Source organism: Diceros bicornis, chromosome 23, assembly GCF_020826845.1.
Source record: "Diceros bicornis minor isolate mBicDic1 chromosome 23, mDicBic1.mat.cur, whole genome shotgun sequence".
NCBI lineage: Eukaryota > Metazoa > Chordata > Mammalia > Perissodactyla > Rhinocerotidae > Diceros > Diceros bicornis.
Window position 1 is genome coordinate 10,015,001 of NC_080762.1, and position 20,182 is coordinate 10,035,182.

Genomic DNA, 20,182 nt, shown 5'->3' on the forward strand with positions numbered 1-20,182 from the left:
GAAGTAGGCCTAGGTCTTGTATCCTTCAGAACTATTATTTCTTGCACATTAACTGTTCTATCGTTAACAGGTCTCTTCTGTTCAAAAAATCACTCCACACTGTCTCTAAATACTTGTGCTTTATTGCTCAACAATATCTAATTTTCGTATGGCTGTAATTCTTTATTATTTATTTTATAGTGTATGTAATGCTTTTCTATTATTGAAATTCAAAGTCCACAGAAAGTTATTAGATGAAAATGAATTTACCCTTTCTAACACTACTTTTCTGCCTGCGTGGCTTGGTTCCCCACCCAATATTTTTCAAAAGAATTTGGTGCTCACTTCTGCAAACAAAATAAACACATGTCAGTGAGTATTCAGTGAATGCAAAAAAATATATTTAATAAAGTCTTTCTTGTTTGCAAAAATGAGATTATGTTTTACATATTGTTCTATATTAACATACATTTCTCTCTTAAAAAGAATACATGGCTTCCCATCAAATGGAGTAACATTATTTCCAGTTTTATGCTCTTGCAGACAATGGAAAAGTGACTTTTAATGTGTACTTTGTTAGCTTCATTTGTGAGACAACTAATAGAGTCAATTAGTGGGAAAAAATTGATTGTTTGGGTATTGACAAATAGCAATCAAAATAGTGTGTTGTAGCTTTCTTTCCTGCCAAAAGTGAAATGTTTATTAAGATTATCGTTTCCCTGTGGCCACTGAAAATGAGTATCAGCAAACCTTTAAATTTTTGTCAGTCTATTATGTGAAAAATGGTATTTCAATGTTTAAGGGATTTTTCATTTCTCTAATTGTGATTTTTATATCTTAAGCATTATTCACATTACCTACTTATGTTTCTTAAAAGTTTGAGTATGGATGCATAAAACAATTTTAAATATCAACATTTAGTTTTTTATTAAAGAATGTTCATAAACATATATTAATTTAATTGAATCTTGCTTTCAAACTTTCAACATTTGAAAAGCAAAATTAAATTTTGACCCACAATTTTTTAATATCTTTACTATCTTCTAGGAGCATTGTCTTTGGCATATACAGACTTTAACGAGGTTCCAAGTTGCAAGAAAATTTTTCCTAAAGATTTTGGAATTTATTTGTCATCCTTTAAATTAAGTACTTCTGAAAATGTATAATGAAATAAAAATCAAAAATTATAACTCCTTGAACAACAGTACTTGCATAAATTAGTCCTTGGTTTATTAAAATTTTGTCATTGTATCTTAATTTTTAAATTTGAAAAAATGCTCAATGTCACTAATCATCAGGGAAATGCAAATCAAAACCACAGTGAGATATCACCTCACACCTATCAGAATGGCTATTATCAAAAAACAAAAGATAACCAGTACTGGTGAGGATGTGGAGAAATTGGAATCCTTGCACTCTATCGGTGGAAATGCAAAATGGGGCAGCCATTACGGAAAACAGTATGGATGTTCCTCAAAATATTAAAAATAGAACCATAATATTGCCCAGCAATCCCACTTCTGAGTATTTATCCAAAAGAATTGAAATCAAGATCTCAAAGAGATATTAGCATTCGCATGTTCATTGCAGCACTATTCACAGCAGCCAAGATGTGGAAATAAGGTAAATGTCCATCAACAGATAAATGGGTAAATAAAATGTGGCATACATATACAATGGAATACTATTTAGCCTTTAAAAAGAAGGAAATTCTGCGATATGTAACAACATGGATGAGCCTTGTGGACATTATTCTAAGTGAAATAAGCCAGTCATAGAAAGACAAATACCTCATGATTCCACTTATATGAGGTATCTAAAATAGTCAAATTCATAGAATCAAAGAGTGGAATTGTGGTTGCCAGGGACTGGGGGGAAGGAGAAATGAGAATTACTAATTAACAGGCATAAAGTTTCAGTTAAGCAAGATTAATAAGCTCTAGAGAACAGCAGTACAAAATAATACCTATAGTCAACATTAATGTAACATACACTTAAAAATTTGTTGAAAGGATAGATCTCATGTTAAACTTTTTCCTACCACAACAAAATAAACATTTTTTGAAGTTTGAATTAAGGTTGCTGTTAATTTGCCCAGTTAATAATCACTGAATTAATTGTCAACAATATCTAAAATGCTATGGTCCAATGTATATTCAGTTGAATTGTTAAAAATTGCTGGTAAATTAATAAAAATTCATAAAATTTGTTGGACTTTTAATTATTCTCTTGTGTTAATTAATTTCATAGAAGTTGGGGAAATAAATTTTTAAGATCTATAGTCAAAAGACAGAATATTTTAACATAAAATTTGTATTTTTAAAATATTTATGATTGAACTGTTCATTTAGCATGGATTGCCTTGTTTGTCGATATTTTAGGGGTTGTAGATGCCTTCAGGTTAGAAAAGTTACATTAGAACTACCTTTCTTTTGGTCCTTTTATTTCCATTTATATATTATTCTCTGAAAGACTAAATTTTAGTGATGAAGATCAGATCAGTAGTTGCTGCCAGAGTTTAGGGATTGGCGGAGGGTCTGACTGCAAAGGGATTGCACAAGTGCATTTCCTTCAGTTGAACAATAAGAGTTTTACCCTGACTGCTGTGGCATTTACATGAATCTAATATGTAATAAAATTTCATAGAGTGAGATTTTACACACACACACACACACACCAGTCAAACAAACAAAAAAGAGTACATTTATAACATGGTGAAATCATGAAAATGCCCGTTGTGTAGTTAGTAGTATTATATCAATGTCAATTACCTAGCTTTGATCATTATACTATAGTTATGTGCAGTCTTATCATTGGACAAAGCAGGGTAAGTGTACAGAGGAGTTTTCTGTACTTCTTTTTTTCTAACTTCTAGGTGAGCTTATAATTATGTAAAAATTTAAAATTTTTAAAAAAGTGGAAGTTGATGGTAGTACTGTAGTGAAAATCCAAGGCTTCTCCTTTCATATAATGGTCTTCCCACTATACTAAAGCACACACCCCCAGAGGGACTATGTACAGACCTCAGATAAGGAGATAAATAAAGAAAATTCATCTCTTCAATAAATGGTGCTGGAAAAACTAGACAGCCACATGCAAAAGAATGAAACTGGACCCCTTTCTTACACCATACACAAATATCAACTCAAAATGGATTCAGGACTTGAATGTAAGACCTGAAACCATAAAACGCCTAGAAGAAAACATAGGTGGTAAGCTCCTTGACATCAGTCCTGGCTATGATTTTATGGATTTGACACCAAAAGGAAAGATAACAAAAGCAAAAATAAACAAATGGGACTACGTCAAACTAAAAAGCTTTTGCACAGCAAAAGAAACCATCAACAAAATGAAAAGCCAACCTACTGAACGGGAGAAAATATTTGAAATCATATACCCGATAAAGGGTTAATATCCAAAATATACAAAGAATTCATACAACTCAATGGCAAAGAAACAAAATCCAATTTAAAAATGGGCAAAAGATCTGTATAGACATTTTTCCAGAGAAGACATACAAATGGTCAATAGGTACATGAAAAGATGCTCAGCATCACTAATCCTCAGGGAAATGCAAATCAAAACCACAATGAGATATCACCTCACATCTGTTAGTACAGCTATTATCAAAAAGAGAGGAGATAACAAGTGTTGGCAAGAATGTAGAGAAAAGAGGACCCTTGAGCAGTGTTGGTGGGCATGTAAATTGATGCAGCCACTATGGAAAACAGTATGGAGGTTCCTCAAAAAATTGAAAATAAACTACCATATGATCCAGCAATCCCACTTCTGGGTATTTTTTTGAAGAAAATGAAAACACTAACTCAAAAATATATCTGCACCCCCATGTTCACTGCAGCATTATTTACAAGCCAAGATATGGAAACAACCTAAGTGTCCATTTATGAATGAATGGATTAAAAAAATGTGATATATATATATATATACACACACACAATGGAATATTATTCAGCCATAAAAAGAAGGAAATCTTGCCATTTGGGATGTTGAAGACGTTATGCTAAGTTACATACGTCAGACAGAGAAAGACAAATGCCATATGATCTCACTTATATGTGGAATCTTAAAAAATAAAATAAAATAAATAAAAAACCGAGCTCGTAGATACAGAGTACAGATTGGTAGTTGCCAGAGGTGGGGGATAGGAGGTAGGTGAAATGGATGAAGGGGGCCAGAAGGTACAAAATTCCAGTTATAAAGTACATAAGTCATGGGGATATAATGTATAGCATGGTGACTATAGTGAATAATATAATATTGCATATTTGACAGTTGCTAAGAGAGTAGATCTTAAAAGTTCTCATAAGAAAAAAAATTTTGTAACTAGGTCTGGTGATGGATGTTAACTAGACTTATTGTGGTGACCATTTCACAATATATACAGATATCAAATCATGTTGTACACCTGAAACTAATGCAATACTATGTGTCAATTACACAGCAGTAAAAAAAAAAAAGAGATAGAAAGAATTACAAGTCATCTGAAGGAAAAAGTTCATCCTAGCGATGTCCAGACTATAGCTTTTTTCAATTCTTTTCTGGCCAAGTAGGTAAACCCCAGGCCTTTTCATTCCCATGAGGGTCAGTAGAGGATCATCTTATGGTCCAACCATGCCAGCCATTATCTGGACTGGTTGTTAAGAAATATGGCCTATACAGTGCGTCATTTCCCCAAGGAATTCTATCATTTGGGTTTGGACTAACAAAATCCTCTGTCTCCACAAGTGTAGGTTGCTATTTTAACTTTTAACCACAAGGTGGGGATGTTACATGGTCTAGAGAAGAAAAATAGAACACATTTATGAGCTAGGACTTAACTTCTTAGCAATCCTAAATTGACAGGTACCCCGCCTGCCTTATTCTCCCTCCCAGCAGCTGAAGGACCATGATAGTAAGTTATAAACTGATGGAGAAGGGACCTTGAGCGAATATTTTAAACTTTAGAACAGGAAGTGACCTGAAATATCATAAAATCCAAAATACTCATTTCGTGTCATAAGAAACTGAGGTCCAGCCCAGAGATATTGATTTGCCCAAAATCACATATTCGGTTGGGAATAGAACCAGGCCTGGAACCCAGATATTATAATTCTTTCGTCTGTAGGAGACGCGCCCTACAGGTACAAGGCTGTAGCAGTGGACCAATCAGGAGAGCCAGCTGGAGATGGTCTGTCCATACAGAAGAAAGAGTTCTAGAGAACAGGCGGACTTTTCCACCACCAGAGTGGTCATGCAGGTGAGGCAATCTGCCAGCAGGGAGCACACAGCTGCCTTCTTGAAAAAAATTTCAGTCAGCCAGAGAAGTTTACCAAGATGGTAAATCTTAACAACTATGATCTGTGTCATTGAAGACTACTTGTTTTGGGACTTTGCAGAATTTTGAGATGTTAAGTTATTTCAAATTTAAGCCATAGAAGAGAGAGATGACATTTGCAGACTTTTTTTTATAACACCTTAGGTACGTATCAGCTTCAGTATGAATCAAAGTGTGGGATTCAGTATAAATGCCCAGGCTGTTGAGGGCAGAGACATATTAAACCAAGTTTTCAGTTCCTGAAAAATAACACAGGCCCTTCATACTATCACATCTTTAACACAGTCACAGTAACAAGTTATTGTGAGATGATAGCATGGAGAAAAAGAAGACTATGGCCAGATTTAGAGTAGTTTTACAGATCAGCCAGCATTTACCTTGGAAATCAGGGAACTGGGTCATAGAAATCAGAGAACTAGTTGAGTGAAATAAAGAAAAAACAGGAGAGATTCTGAGCATGGGATGCTGACAGAGAACAGGTTTGAGTTAGGGACCAAAGTGCTGTTTTCCATTGAAGGAATAAAATGAGGACATAAGGTGTCTGAAGAAGGAAAGTGTGAGAACAAAGATGGTGTGCAGTGGTGAAGATTGGAGGCTGCATTCAAATTCATTTTGAATTCTGAACTAAGTTTAAAAGCATATAAACTACAGAGGAAAGAGTTTCCCGGTGCTCTGTGGTATACTTTTAATTTGAGAAACTAATCTAGTTTGATCAAGCATTACAGAGATTTTTACACCCACCTCATGCACAGGGGCAAGTTTCCTAGAAGCCAAAACAAAAATTCAAGCATAAGCTTCCTAGGTAAGAAGAGCTGTCTCCCTTCTCTCTCAGCCTCCATGATTCCTGCGGAATGTAACAGAACGCCATCCTGCCAAAAATGTGATTCCAACAATGACGACATTTCACTGGGAAAGACACAATGAGACCTGGTGCTGCCAAACATTCATCAGAGTAGTAAATCTTTTGAAAAATCAGTCACTGTGATGCACAAACCTACAGTGGCCTCATTGGATAAGTATCTATTACTCAGAGAGGATAATAGGAGGGTGGGTTGTTTTTCCTAATTAGTATGCATTGTTGATCTAAAAGCCAACATTGTTTCTTAGGAAGGTTCTTTGCTAGCACAAGAAAAAAGGAAAATAATTTACAGAATAAATGGAATGAAAAATCCTAAGTTTGTATAGAATGCTGATTCCCGGTGAATCCCAGGAGGTTTCTTGGTCACCTCCAAATTTCTCTTGAAGGAGGGAAGGGAGTAGAGATGAAGTATTGCAGGAGCTGCTGCTTTCTATATCCCAGTGAAACATTTTTAAAACTTTTTATTAAGGTGATACATTTTAAAACAACTGCAAGGATGCCAGATGATTCTGTAACATTACAGGTATATATAACAAAGTGTATTATCATCCACACATTCAAACCACATCAAAAAATATGTTAATGGCACATGTATATCTGTTCTATTTTAAGGCCCCCTTAAAAAAAGACTCAACCTTCCCTTCACACAAATAAGATTTACATTCAAAATGTATCAAATTTTGAATCTTACCTCTCAGTTAATTGTGTTTATTAGCCCTTAGCTTACCTATGCTACAAAAAAACTGTTCTCATTCAGGCATTTAATACCAAAACTGATAATTAAACTAATTTTAACAAGCTAGAGTAGTGGCTTTTTTTCACTGAAGGACAAAATATTATGTGCACACATCATGAAGTATTGTTACCTCAAGGAAAGAGAACACTGTGTACAAGCTACTTACTTTTTTCATGATATTTTTTTCTCCTTGCTGACAATATCAAGATTTGGAAGACATCAAATAACCGGAGATTTCTGAATATTAGCTAGATTCCAGAGCATGGTATGATGAATTCTCTAAAGGTATGTAGAAGCTCTTAGTACATGTCTAGTGCTCCAGAGACAAATTTATTGATCACATACACTATGAAATATTGTTTCTGCAATAGAAGTGTAAGTTTATATAAGAAATCAACTAATGATGCTGAACTAAATATAATCTTTAAAATATTCAGTCAAGTTGTCAATATTTTTATATAACGATATCAGATTTTTCCTCACCTTAAAATTGTGCTGTAGTATGTAGAAATGATAAATACTAGAATCATGCTTTGTAAATCACACATTTATAAAAGACAACAGCACGGCTGCAGAGTATCAGAATGTTTGGTGGGACCTGAGCCTTACAGGACATTTGGTCCTGTCCAAAACATCCGTAAGACATTTGCTCCACGCCAAATGTCCTTGATATCTGGTCATATCTGGTCTTGTCCAAAATGTCCATAGGAATATTGAGTCCACACCAAAAAGTCCTTGATCTTTGATCTTGTTCAAAACAATTTGGCATGGACCAAATATGCTCATGGATGTTTTGGACAGGACCAAATGTCAAGGACATTTGGCAGTGGACCAATTGTCTTATGGACCAAATGTCTAATGGACCAAATGTTTTATGGACATTTTGGGCAGGACCAAATGTCTGCTAATAGACCCAAATGGACATGTGGATTCAGAACCAGGCTGACTGGCCAGCTCTGCACCTTGTGGCTGCCTCTCTCCAAACTGCAGAGCAGCTACATTGCCGGCCTCTGGGATAAGCAAGCACATCTTAGGGAAAGGCCCCTGGTGTGTACTTTTTTTTTTTTAAAGGTATTGGGCTTTTTTTTTAGTTGAAATCTTTTTGACATATAACATTGTGTAAATTTAAGGTGTACAACATGTTAATGTGATACATTTATATAAAAATATATGATTGCCATTGTAGCAATAATTAGCACCTCTATCACATTACATAATTATCATCTCTTTTTAGTGGTTGGATTAATTAAGTCAGTCTCTTAGCAAGTTTGATGATTTTAGTACAACATAGTTATCTATATTCACTATACTGTGCATTATATTTCTAGGACTTATTTACTACTCCTTACAAGTTCGTACCCTTAAGCCACATCTGTCCTATCTCCTCATCCACATCCTCTGGTAACCACTATTTTACTCTCTGGTTCTACGAGTTTGGCTTTTTTAGATTCCACGAGAGTGAAATTATAAAGTACTTGTCTTCCTCTGTCTGGTTTACCTCACTCAGCTTGTTACTTTTTATTTTGTTTCCATTAGCAGCTATTTGTTTCCCAGAAGAAGGCTTGAAAACCTCAACATCTGGCTCGCTTCATACTGCATCTGAGACAAAATTGCTATTTTCTGCAAGAAGATTTTTCCCAAATTTTTAAAATTTCAGTTATTGTCAACATCACTGCCAGAAAGCTGGTTTCTTGAATAGTCATTTGAATGATCCTTTAAAGGTAAGCTGTTCTCTTATTGGATCCATAAAATATGTAAATACGTGATTATAAACATACTGCCAATTTATGATGCCTGTTTAAGTATCATATTGGAAAAATAGATAATTGATGATCTGCACAAGTGTAGTCAAGCTTCATGGCTCTTCGTAGGAGGTATGTTCACAAAATGGTGGTGGTAGCATGATCTGAAGGTGAAGTTTTCAGCCCTCTGATGTCAAAAGGGTCACTTGTTGGGCATTTGGGTTGGTGGTCTCAACTGGCCTGAACTGGGCAAGGGAGGGACTCTCAGATCCTTGAAAACAACTCTTCATTACTCTGTTGATAAGAAGGGGTCAGTTGAACTGGACCTAGTAGGCCTTGTGTTTATACGAAGATGCTCAACCTTATATGTCATTATGGAATTGCAAATTAAAACAATGAGACACCACTACATTCCTGTTAGAATAGCCAAAACCCAAAACACCGACAACACTAAATGCTGGCAAGGATGTAGAGCGACAGGAGCTCTCATTCATTGCTGGTGGGAATACAAAATGGTACAGCCACTTTGGAAGACAGTTTGGCAGCTTCTAATGAAAGCTAAAGATACTCTTACCACTCAATTCCTTCAATTCAATCAATCTCGCTCCTTAGTATTTACACAAATGAGGTGAAAACTTATGTCCACACAAAAACCTGCACGCAGATGTTTATAGCAGCTTTATTCATAATTTCCAAAACTTGGAAACAACCAAGATGCCCTTCAGTAGGTGAATGGATAAATAAATTGTGGTACATCCAGACAACAGAATACAGTTATCCCTCCGTATCCGTAGGGGATTGGTCCCAGGACCCCCCATAGATACCAAAATCCATGGATGCTCAAGTCCCTTGCATAAAATAGGGTAGTATTTGAATGTAACATATGCGCATCCTCTCATATACTTTAAATCATCACTAGATTACTTATAATACCTAATACAATGCAAATGCTATGTAAATAGTTGTTATACTGTATTGTTTAGGGAATAATGACAAGAAAAAGAGTCTGTACATATTCAAGTCTTTCAATCCGAGTTTGGTTAAATACACAGATATGAAGGGCTGATTGTTTTATTCAGTGCTAAATAGAAATGAGCTATCAAGCCATGAAAAGACATGGAAGAACCTTAAATGGATATTACTAAGTGAGAGAAGCCAATCTAAAAAGGCTAAGTGAGACATGATTCCAACAATATGACATCCGGAAAGGCAAAACTATGGAAACAATAAAGATATTAGTGGTTGCCAGGAGTAGGACGAGAGGGAGGGATGAAAAGGTGGAAAATGGAGGATTTTTAGGGCAATGCAACTATTCTATATAATACTATAATGGTGGATACGAGTCATTATACATTTACTAAAACTCATAGAATGTACAACACCAAGATGAACCCTAATGTAAACTATGGACTTTGGGTGATAATTACATGTCAATGTAGGTTCGTAGATTATAACAAATGTAGCACTCTGGTGAGAGATGTGGATAGTGGGGGAGGCTGTGCATGTGTGGGGTCAGAGGGTGTATGGGAACCCCCTGTACTTTCTGCTCGATTTGACTGTGAACCTAAAACTGCTCTAAAAAATAAAGTCTATTTTTAAGAAGAAGTTTTTAGTTCATCTTTATTTTTTAAGGAAGTTTTCACTGGTCATAGAATTCTAAATTGACAGTTTTTTCCTAGCATTTTGAAAATAACATTCTGCTGTCACAGGGTTTCCACTTTTTCCTGTTGAGAAATCAGCTCTCAGTCTAATTGTATTTCTTTTGTAGGCAATCTATCTTTTCTCTCTGGCTACTCTTGATGTAGCTAGGTATGGGTTTCCTTCAGTTTATCCTACTTAGAATTCACTAGATGTCCTGAATCCACGGATTGGTGTTTTCATCCGTACTGGGAAATTCTCAGCCCTTATCTCCTCAAATATTGCCTCTTGTCCACTCTCTTTGCTCTCTCTTTCTAGAACTCTGATTAGATATGTTAGATGTTCTCATTTTATCCTCCATATCTCCTATGGCTTCTTTCTATGGGTATGGGGGAATCTAAAAAAGATTTTTGAGCAGAGAAATGGCATGCTCATCTCTGTTTTGCTAAGATCACTCTGACAATAGCATTGAAAATGGATTGGAGAGGAGAAGAAGGGGAAGAGCCATTAAGAAGATGTCTGGCATCTCCCTTGGCCTTTGTATGGGGTCGCCCATAGCAGGGAGCTTTCTCAGTGAGAATATTCACTCAGGACTTCGGCTCTCCCCACAGGGCCCACAGAGGAGTGAAGCTGCTGGATCTAAGGTTGAGCACACACCAGGGTGCCACGAGGTTCGTCTGGCCTGCCTGAGAGGTTCTGGCAAAGGCTGCTTTGTGCAAATGTCCATGCTTCCCTGTGTTGGAAAGGCCCCAGGGCCTCCTGCACTGGTTTTTCCACACGTGTGTCAGTACTTTGTCAGATGTGCAGACTGCTGTTTCTGTCTTCTGTGGGTTCCTAAAATAGAGGGAACATCTGATCTCTCTGCTCCTCATGGAGGTGCGCCTCTGCATCATCCCAGATACCAAAGGAAAATGTTTCCTTTTAGTGTGTATTATTGACTGAATTGTATTCTCCCAAAATTCATATTTTGAAGCCTTAAACACTAATACTTCAGAATGTGACTGTATTTGGAGATAGGGCCTTAAAGAGGTAAGTTAAAAGGAGGCCGTTAGGGTGAGCTTTAATCCAATATGCCTGGTGTCCTTATAGGAAGAGGAGATTAGTCCATATAGAAAGATACTAAGGATGCACACGCACAGAGGGAGACCATGTGAGGACACAACGAGAAGGCAGCTGTCTGCAAGCCAAGCAGAGAGGCTTCAGAGGAAACCAACCCTGCCAGTGCCTTGATCTTGGACTTCTAACTTCCAGAACTGTGAGAAAATAAATTTCTGTTGTTTAAGCCACCCAGCCTGTGGTGTTTTGTCATGGCAGCCCTAGCAAATTAAAGGAATACCTCGTTTCATTGCACCTCAGAGATATTGCATTTTTTTTTTACATGACCCTCCACCAGCACAAAGATTATAACTCACTGAAGGCTCAGATGATGGTTAGCATTTTCCAGCAATAAAGTATTTTTTTTTTTTTTGGTGAGGAAGATCGTCCCTGAGCTAACATCTGCCAATCCTCCTCTTTTTTTTTTTGCTGAGGAAGACTGGCCTTGGGCTAACATCCATGCCCACCTTCCTCTACTTTATATGGGATGCCGCCACAGCATGGCTTGACAAGCGGTGCATCAGTGCACGCCCAGGATCCTAACCGGCGAACCCCGGGCCGCTGCAGTTGAGCACGTGCACTTAACCACTTGTGCCACTGGGCCGGCCCCAGCAATAAAGTATTTTTTAATTGAGGTATGTACATTGTTTTTTTAGACATAATGCTGTTGCACACTTAATAGACTACAATATAGTGTAAACATAAGTTTTATATGCACTGGAAAACTAAAAAAATTCGTGTGACTCACTTTATTGCGATAATTGCTTATTGCAGTGGTCGGAACTGAACACACACTATCTCTGAGGTATGCCTGTAATACAGTGTGCACTTTACTCCAACTGTGTCATCACCCTGCTAGTTCATCAGCAGAGCAGGACTGGACTGGGGAAATTGCTCTTTGAAGGCCCTGCAGGAAGTTTTGCACTTGTACAATAGTGGTGAGGGATGGGGTCTTCCCCATGTGAAAGTGGCCAAATTAGATGGCTCCATCTCAGTACTTTCTTCAGATTTCAGAAGCACCTGAGCCATTTGCTCCCGGTACTCTGAGCACTGATTTCTCTGCTCAGAGGTAGCTAATCACATGGAAATTTTTGGCTTCTGTACTTGACTCTGTGCAAAAGCATTGGGAGGAAGATTGCTTCACAAGCACCTGCCCAGGTTGCTTGAGTATCTGTGGTGTATCGCTTGATTCCTGGTTTGGGATGACTGAGATTTATGGGATGACACGAGTGTAGTCCTGCTTATTAGGGACCAGTCATCAGTTTGCTGGCCATAGACCTGAGCATTTCACATTGAAGTTGTTGATTATATTGGCTCCCACAGGCGTATTTTAGAAAGGTGCAGGGTCTGTTCTCAAGGAAAGCAAGTTTTCTTTGTTTCTGCTAACAACCATAGCACTGGCTACAGAGATAAGTAAAATATGGGTGCATTGACTATGAGTGAATTGAATGAGTTTCCCGCCTCTATGTATCTAGTCTTATGGACCTGGATTAGCCTCCTTTACTTACTCTCTGGATCAGGTGGACAGATTGGAAGAAAACAGACCTCATGATCTAGTGGACTGATAGACAAGGTCAAAACCAAAGAAACGTGTCTGTACCTCCTCTAACCCACAGTGGAATGCAAAAACAGGCAGCAAAGATAGAATTCTATAAAGAAGTACATTCTACCTTCACCACCCTTGCTTTCCACCCTTGCTGTCCCTCCTTTCTTCCTCTTGAAGACGCTTAAGGGTGCCACTAACTGTGCTGAGGACCACAAACAGCCTGGTCAGCCCTCTTATCTACTTCACTGATTTCTTTTCTTTCTCTTTTTGTGTGCGTGAAGAAGATTGTCCCTGAGCTAACATTTGTGCCAATCTTCCTCTACTTTGTATGTGGGTTGCCACCAGAGCACGGCCTGATGAGCAGTGTGTAGGTCCACTCCTAAGATCCGGACCCACGAACTCCAGGCCACCAAAGTGGAGCATACATACCTAACTACTACGACACCAGGCTGGCCACTCACTCACTGATTTCTTAAGGCCAAAAGAATAAGACTTCCTCAGAAATTATGGGAGGTTTTGGAATGAGACATACCAAAGTTTGAATTCCAGTTGTATCATGTTTTAGCTGTGTGACTGTGGTCAATAATTTAAATTCTGAGCCTTTCATTCCATATCATAAAAATAGAAATAATACTATCTCACATTGGCTTGTGATGAGAATTAATTGAGATAGTGATATAAAGTGTCTAGAAAAGTCCTAACCCACAGTAGGTGGTCAGTAAATGGTAGTTTGGTCTCCTCCCTCAGCAAAACACTGGAACAGTGTAAACATTTGTTGAGGGCCTATTGTGTTAGATATTAGTGATATTCTCCAATATTTCTGATTCTCCTCTCCTTCTGGCTACATGGGAGAATTGCATTTCCCCTTCCCCTTGAAGTTACTCATGGCAGTATGACTTACTCTAACCAATGTGATGTGAGAGGAGGTATTTAAGAACTAATATGTGATTCTCCATGACTCTTGTTCTCTGCCAAGGGAATTGCAAAAGCAGTTGTTGACATGGAGGCACCATAAGATGGAAGCATCCTGGAATGTTGAGCCAACACGTGGAGGACAGCTTCTCTGAAGGTTGACCAGAATCGCATCCACAGTAGACTCTGTGTGATTAAGAAACAAACTTTTGTTGTGTCCTGACACTGGGATTCAAGGATTATTTGTTACTGCAGCATCACCTAGACTATTCTGACTAATACATATACAGACATATATAAGATGGATCTGAAAACACTGATATTTAAAAACAAGAGCTCTACATGAAGCATCACTAGTTATTAGAGAAATGCAAATCAAAACTACAATGCGATATCATGTCACACCTGTCAGAATGGTTATAACTAACAAGACAAGAAACAACAAGTGTTGGAGAGGATGTGGAGAGAAGGGAATCCTCATACACTGCTGGTGGGAATGTAAACTGGTGCAATCACTATGGTAAACAGTATGGATATTCCTCAAAAAATTAAAAATAGAACTACCATATGATCCAGCTATTCCACTGCTGGGCATTTATCCAAAGAACAATAATTTAAAAAGATATATGCACCTCTATGTTCATCACAGCATTATTCACAATAGCCAAGACTTGGAAGCAACCCAAGTGCCCATAAACAGATGAATGGATAAAGAAGATGTGGTATATACAATGGAATACTACTCAGCCATAAAAAAAGACAAAATTGTGCCATTTGTGACAACATGGATGGACCTTGGGAGTATTATGCTATGCAAAATAAGTCAGACAGAGAAAGACAAATACTGTATGATTTCACTCATATGTGGAAGATAAACAAATAAATAAACACATAGATAAGAACAGATTGGTGGTTACCAGAGGGGAAGGGGGACAGGAGAAAGTGAAACGGGTAAAGAAGCACATATGTATAGTGATGGTTAAAACTAGACTATTGGTGGTGAATGCAATGCAGTATACAGAGAAACTGAAATATAATAACGTACACCTGAAATTTATGCAATGTTATAAGCCAATATGACCTCAATGAAATAAAACAAAAAGTAAATAAAAATAAAAACAAGAGCTCTGATAGAGAAATGTTCAAAGTAATGCAGGGCACTGAGAAAGGAGCAACTAATACTCCTGGCCTAGGCAGGGAAAGAATCAAAGAGGAGGTAACATTTGAGCTGGACTGTGAGAGCCAAGAGAGGGGGCTGAATGAAAATATCTAAAGCATAACTAGATGTTCCCTGCGTGGGAAAAGACAGATGTACTGAGACGGTGTGGGCAAAGACAGAGAGGTATAAAAATTCATGGTGTATTCTGGAAAGAATAAGAGCTAGCATTCCCTACAGAACATCTCCCTAGTTAATGTTTGCCAGGTAGAACATTTCTTCATAGAACATATGTGTCTTTCAATACAATGCCTATCTACCAATATTTATATAGGAAAAATATTATACTTTTGTCTTCCAAACTCGATGCATTTTTTTTTTAACAAAATGATGTGGGGAGCTCATCAGAGAAAGTCTAGATTCATTCCAAATGTAATTAGTAGCAAAGTTCATAGAGACAATTGGAAAGCCTCTGAATGGCGACTAAGGGGACGTGTAGCATATTACACAGACAAAGCAGCCATGTTAATTGTTTAGTGATTGGGAAGCACTCTTTTAAATATTTTACATCCTTATTTTACCACAGTTTATTAAATAAATACAAAAAATAAATTAAAAAATTATTTTACAGCCTAACATGTTAGCTTGTTGCTTATATATAGGCATTTTACTGTGTTTTATGTTTTGGAAAATTGGTTGAGGATTTTGGACTGAGATGTAATGCACTAAAAATTTTCACATTTAAAATAATGGTAACGAGGCTCCTGGTTAAGGTTTTCTTGCAAGCAATGTTGAGCAAGAGATGCTTGTATTTCTGTATGGCAGGGCTTGGAGGGGGCATAGGTATGACCTGTGAAAGAGTCTGGACCTGAGAGGGTAGTGAGCTAGAGGTTTTTGCACTCAGTAGTGACATGTGGACATCAGTGTATTTTATCAACAGTCCTGACTCCACAGGCATGGGGAGAGCCTAAAGTAGGGAGCTGGTGATGGCTGAGTCTAGTTGAGAGGCGAGAGCCTCAACTGAGGCATTGGGGATGGAGAGGGAGCATTGGAGAGACATTTTAGAGGCTGAATGGTGGATGGAAGGGCACAAAGGGTAAAAGGCAGGGAGTTGTCCCAAAAGGTGATGGGGAGGTAGTCATGGTTATATTAGCCAAGATAGGGAACCTCAAAGGAAGAGGAGGAAAAAGGACAAGGAGGAGCAGCAGCAGGCTTCAGGGGAAGAGGATGGCTGACAAAGAGTGACTCTGGGTTTGGATGCATTATGTTGAGATGTTCTCTGGGAAGGTTCCTCTGTGTCTCTCCAAAAACCAGCCTAATAGCTCACACTGGCTCCTCCCATTGGACAATAACAATGACATCACCATGGTAGAGTGGAAATAGATGCTCTGTTATTGGGATAAGCTTTCTAGAGGAAAAGCAAGACTCACAGAAGCATTCCTATAACCTGCAGCCTGCCAAATCTCTCTCCTCTGACGCCCTAGGTTCTGGAGCCCCCTAGCAGTCAGGCGTGGGTGAGGGGGCAGTTGGTGTGACTTGCAGGAATCCCACTTCCTTTGGCCAGGGTTCATCAGGATGGCTTTGCTTCTACAGGGAAAGTAGAATCAGCTGCAGAATCATAGTTTCTGCCTTAAAAATCCTTGGTACATCTAAGAAGTCCCATTTCAGTTAGTTGCCTACAGCCGTGATTGCTTTTAGCTTCTTTGAGACCTGACGGATTGGTAAGAGTTCATTAGAGTAACTTTAGATAGGATGTTCCAGTCTTAAATCCACATTAACTATATTGGATCCTAATCAAGAAGTGGGAAAATGACCTTTTCTCAGAGAGAATGTAAGTCTATGAGGGCAGGGAATTTTGTCTGTTTTATTCACTGATGGATCATAGTCCCTAAAATAGTCCTGGAACATAGGGGGAACTCAATTTGCTGAATTGAATTAAATTGACATTCAGCCTCTTCGCAAATTGAGTTTGCTGTTTCCTGTCAATTTCTAGAGCAGTCAGCATGGTGGTGCGCTGAGCTACCTCCGTCTTCGTCTGCTCATCTCCAGCTCTTGGGGCTTGGTGGGCGCACTCTTTGGGGGCCTGGGCCACAGCAGAGTGCTGACCACCACTCCTGGGTTTGTGCTGGAAGGAAAACACGTCTTCTTACACAGAAGGAATTGCATTTTCCCACCTGGGAATCTGTGTCTGACTGCTCTGGCCCCACTCCCATGCCCAGAATCAGTAGGAGCGGTTACTTCACACAAGCAGTCGAGGGCGATACATGCAATCTATGCAGATAATGCCCAGGGTAATGGCACCCATCTGTAAGGACCGCCAGCACACACCCACAGCTGTATCCTAGCATGCATTGTAGGGCCTGTGATCAGTAAATGAATGAAGGAATCAGTGGCATTGCTGAATAATGTTACTGGGTTTCTCTCCTCCAGGTCTCAGTTTTAAAATATAAAGAACATATTTTCTGGATCCTTGAAAAATTTTCTCAAGCAGAGGAAGCTCCAATGATGGTACTGACAGTCATAAGCAGGCAGATTAGAGTGTTGTTCTGCCTGACACTGCTCTGCCCCTGGGAATACAGGATGGTGGGCACCTCTAGAACCCAGTCTTCCCGATACAACTGCCTACAAGCGCTTCTCTGCTCCTTTTGTTATGCAACAATGTCCAGTGAGGCGAGAACACCCCCAAACCACAGTGCTCTGGGCTCCACAAAGAGGGTTTCTGGCTCTTTCCCTGAACCAGCAGTGGGATTGGTCTGCCAAATTCTTCTCATAGGCTGGGAAGAGACCTAGTTACAGATTCCTACACTGCCCTCCTCCCAGGGGAAGCCTTGAAACTCATTTTAATTCTATGATCAGTCCTAGAAGGCCCTTTCATTCATTAATACATTCATTCATTGATTTATTCAAGCATTCATCACCTACCATTTAACTTGCACCATCCTAGGTTCTGGATATACCGTGGAGAGGAAACAAGGCTTAGCCCCTGCCCATGACCCTGCTGCCCACTAAGTCCTGCTGGATCACTTCCACCCCTGGTATACCAAGCAACCCTGTGACTTCTGCCATCAGGGAGATGAGCACGCTCAGCCAGCACACATGCAGACCCTCCCTCCAAACTTGGCATGTTCTCACACAGATTGTGCTCACTTCAAGAGTAAGTGACGAAGGTCAGCAACAAATTGAACCAGAGTTGTCTATTTTAATTTTATTATAACAGAGCCTAACATGAAATAAATATTAAATTTCCAAATTCTTAATCATTTCATAAATAATAAGCTAACAGACATTTTACAGAATGTTACATTAAATAAGATAAAAGTATATATCTGTATTGCCTTGAGCAAACTGGAAGAAAATACTTCAGTGATTCTGATATCTGAAATACATCTCAAGTATTTTATTTTTATGCTTTCTGCCTGTGTGAGGTGCTAAAGTAGCAGTGTGCCTGAAATATTTACTTTGCCTCTGACGTTTAATTACACTGAACTTTAAGGCTCCACCCTTGATGGGCCCTCATTCTCATTGCAATAAAACATCCTCTCCTCCTCCAACACCTTTCACTACAACAAGCCAGTTTAGTCTCAACTTTCTGTTGTCCACTCAGTGTTTATTACACCAAGAAACACTTGCAGGTAGTCTAGGAATTGTTTTACTCTCCGTCTTTCTCCTCCACACTTTTTCTGTGAAAAGAACAGACAATAGGTATTATAGGAAACTGTCAATTCCTGTAAAAATAGTCATAGCCAGACCAATATACCTAAGTTTCTATTGCATGTTTTCAACTTACTTTTTGGAGTTCTATGTATTCTTTTATTAAAGACAAGTTTTGGAATAGTTTTTCCACAGAATCCCCTTGTGCGGTTTGATTCTTCATTATGTCTATTCCCTTAAAGACTTTTTCAATGCATAGTTGGTGCTAAATGAGGAAGATTTAAAAAATATAGATAGTTAAAACAGGGTATAAAAATTTGGTCCAAAAAGTTAGACTTTGTTTTGTGGTATTTACATGAGTTCCCTCCTCCAAAGAGTTTTTTACTTGGTACTTTTCCAGGTGGCAAACCACCTCATGCTGAGATATAATTTCCAAAAGTGAATGAAGTTTATATAATTATGGAGGAGCTTTACTAATGATATAAATTAAGTACTTAACCAAAAACAAAGTGTTAGGAAGTGTGATGCAACTACATTATTTATTGATCTCACATCAGAGTTTCCTTTTCAAGTTTTAACTGGTAATTTTATTCTATTTAGACTAATTAAATCATATGTTTTACATTTTAATATGACTATGACATACTCTAAATGTATATAATTCCATGATGTAGCCGTAGTCATTTAAATATGTGGAAATGGCTATTACGATAGGGCATTTATTGTATATTTTAATGTCTACTGACCACGATTCTAAAAATATAACCCTAAGTTGCTAATACTTTAAGAAAGACACTAAGGTGAGGAAAGCCATAGATAGAATTGAAGGGAAACTGGGAGGCACCTCTCACCCAGTGTGGAATTCCTCTGGAAAGAATGCCTCACATGAGGCTCTTTGAGTTGGAGAACTCACAACATCACCAAAGGGCCTGATCCAGTTGTTTAATGGATTCTACTTGTTGTAAAGTCATTCCTGATATTTATAAGTACATATATTCACATCCACACACATAAAAACAAAATAGAGAAAATTAGTTCCAATGATAACTAATGATTTGTAGTTTAAAATATGAAATTTAATTATTCATGTAATCACTTTATAGAATCATAATTTAACTTACATTTTCATGTTCAGGAGTAGGAATCATCAGGTTCTGAAAAGGACAGGAAATACATTCATTTTTAAAGCACTCTAGCATTCATAACTTTTAATAAAAAACTTGCTAATGATATGGTTATCAATTATATATTACTAACACTCTTAAAATTTAATTATTAATAACAAATCTTTAAAAATTAATCATCACAAATGATTACCTATGCATTTTAAAGACTGTAGGAATCAAAAAGAAAATTACCCCATCACCTATCAGCAGAGTTCGATGAGTAGAGAGCAGTGTCAAGGTCTCCGCCACCAGTCTATTCATGGGACTTGCTACAGCAGTGACAGAGAAGTAGGCAGCTCCAAGAGCGAGCACACTCAAATGCAGAAGCATTCTCATGGTTCTGCGATGTCCAGCATTTGCCTTGGGC

General features: G+C 38.1%; 1 protein-coding gene across 1 annotated transcript; it reads right to left on the reverse strand.

Annotated features, from left to right (window-relative positions):
- Positions 1-18,579: 18,579 nt before the first annotated feature.
- Positions 18,580-20,151, reverse strand: LOC131420653 (interleukin-5-like). Its single transcript, XM_058566830.1, has 4 exons — positions 20,008-20,151; positions 19,771-19,803; positions 18,786-18,914; positions 18,580-18,678 (listed from the first exon to the last, which is right to left on the reverse strand). The coding sequence occupies exons 1-4, from the start codon at positions 20,149-20,151 to the stop codon at positions 18,580-18,582; spliced, it is 405 nt and encodes a 134-aa protein (XP_058422813.1).
- Between the last annotated feature and the right edge of the window lie 31 nt (positions 20,152-20,182).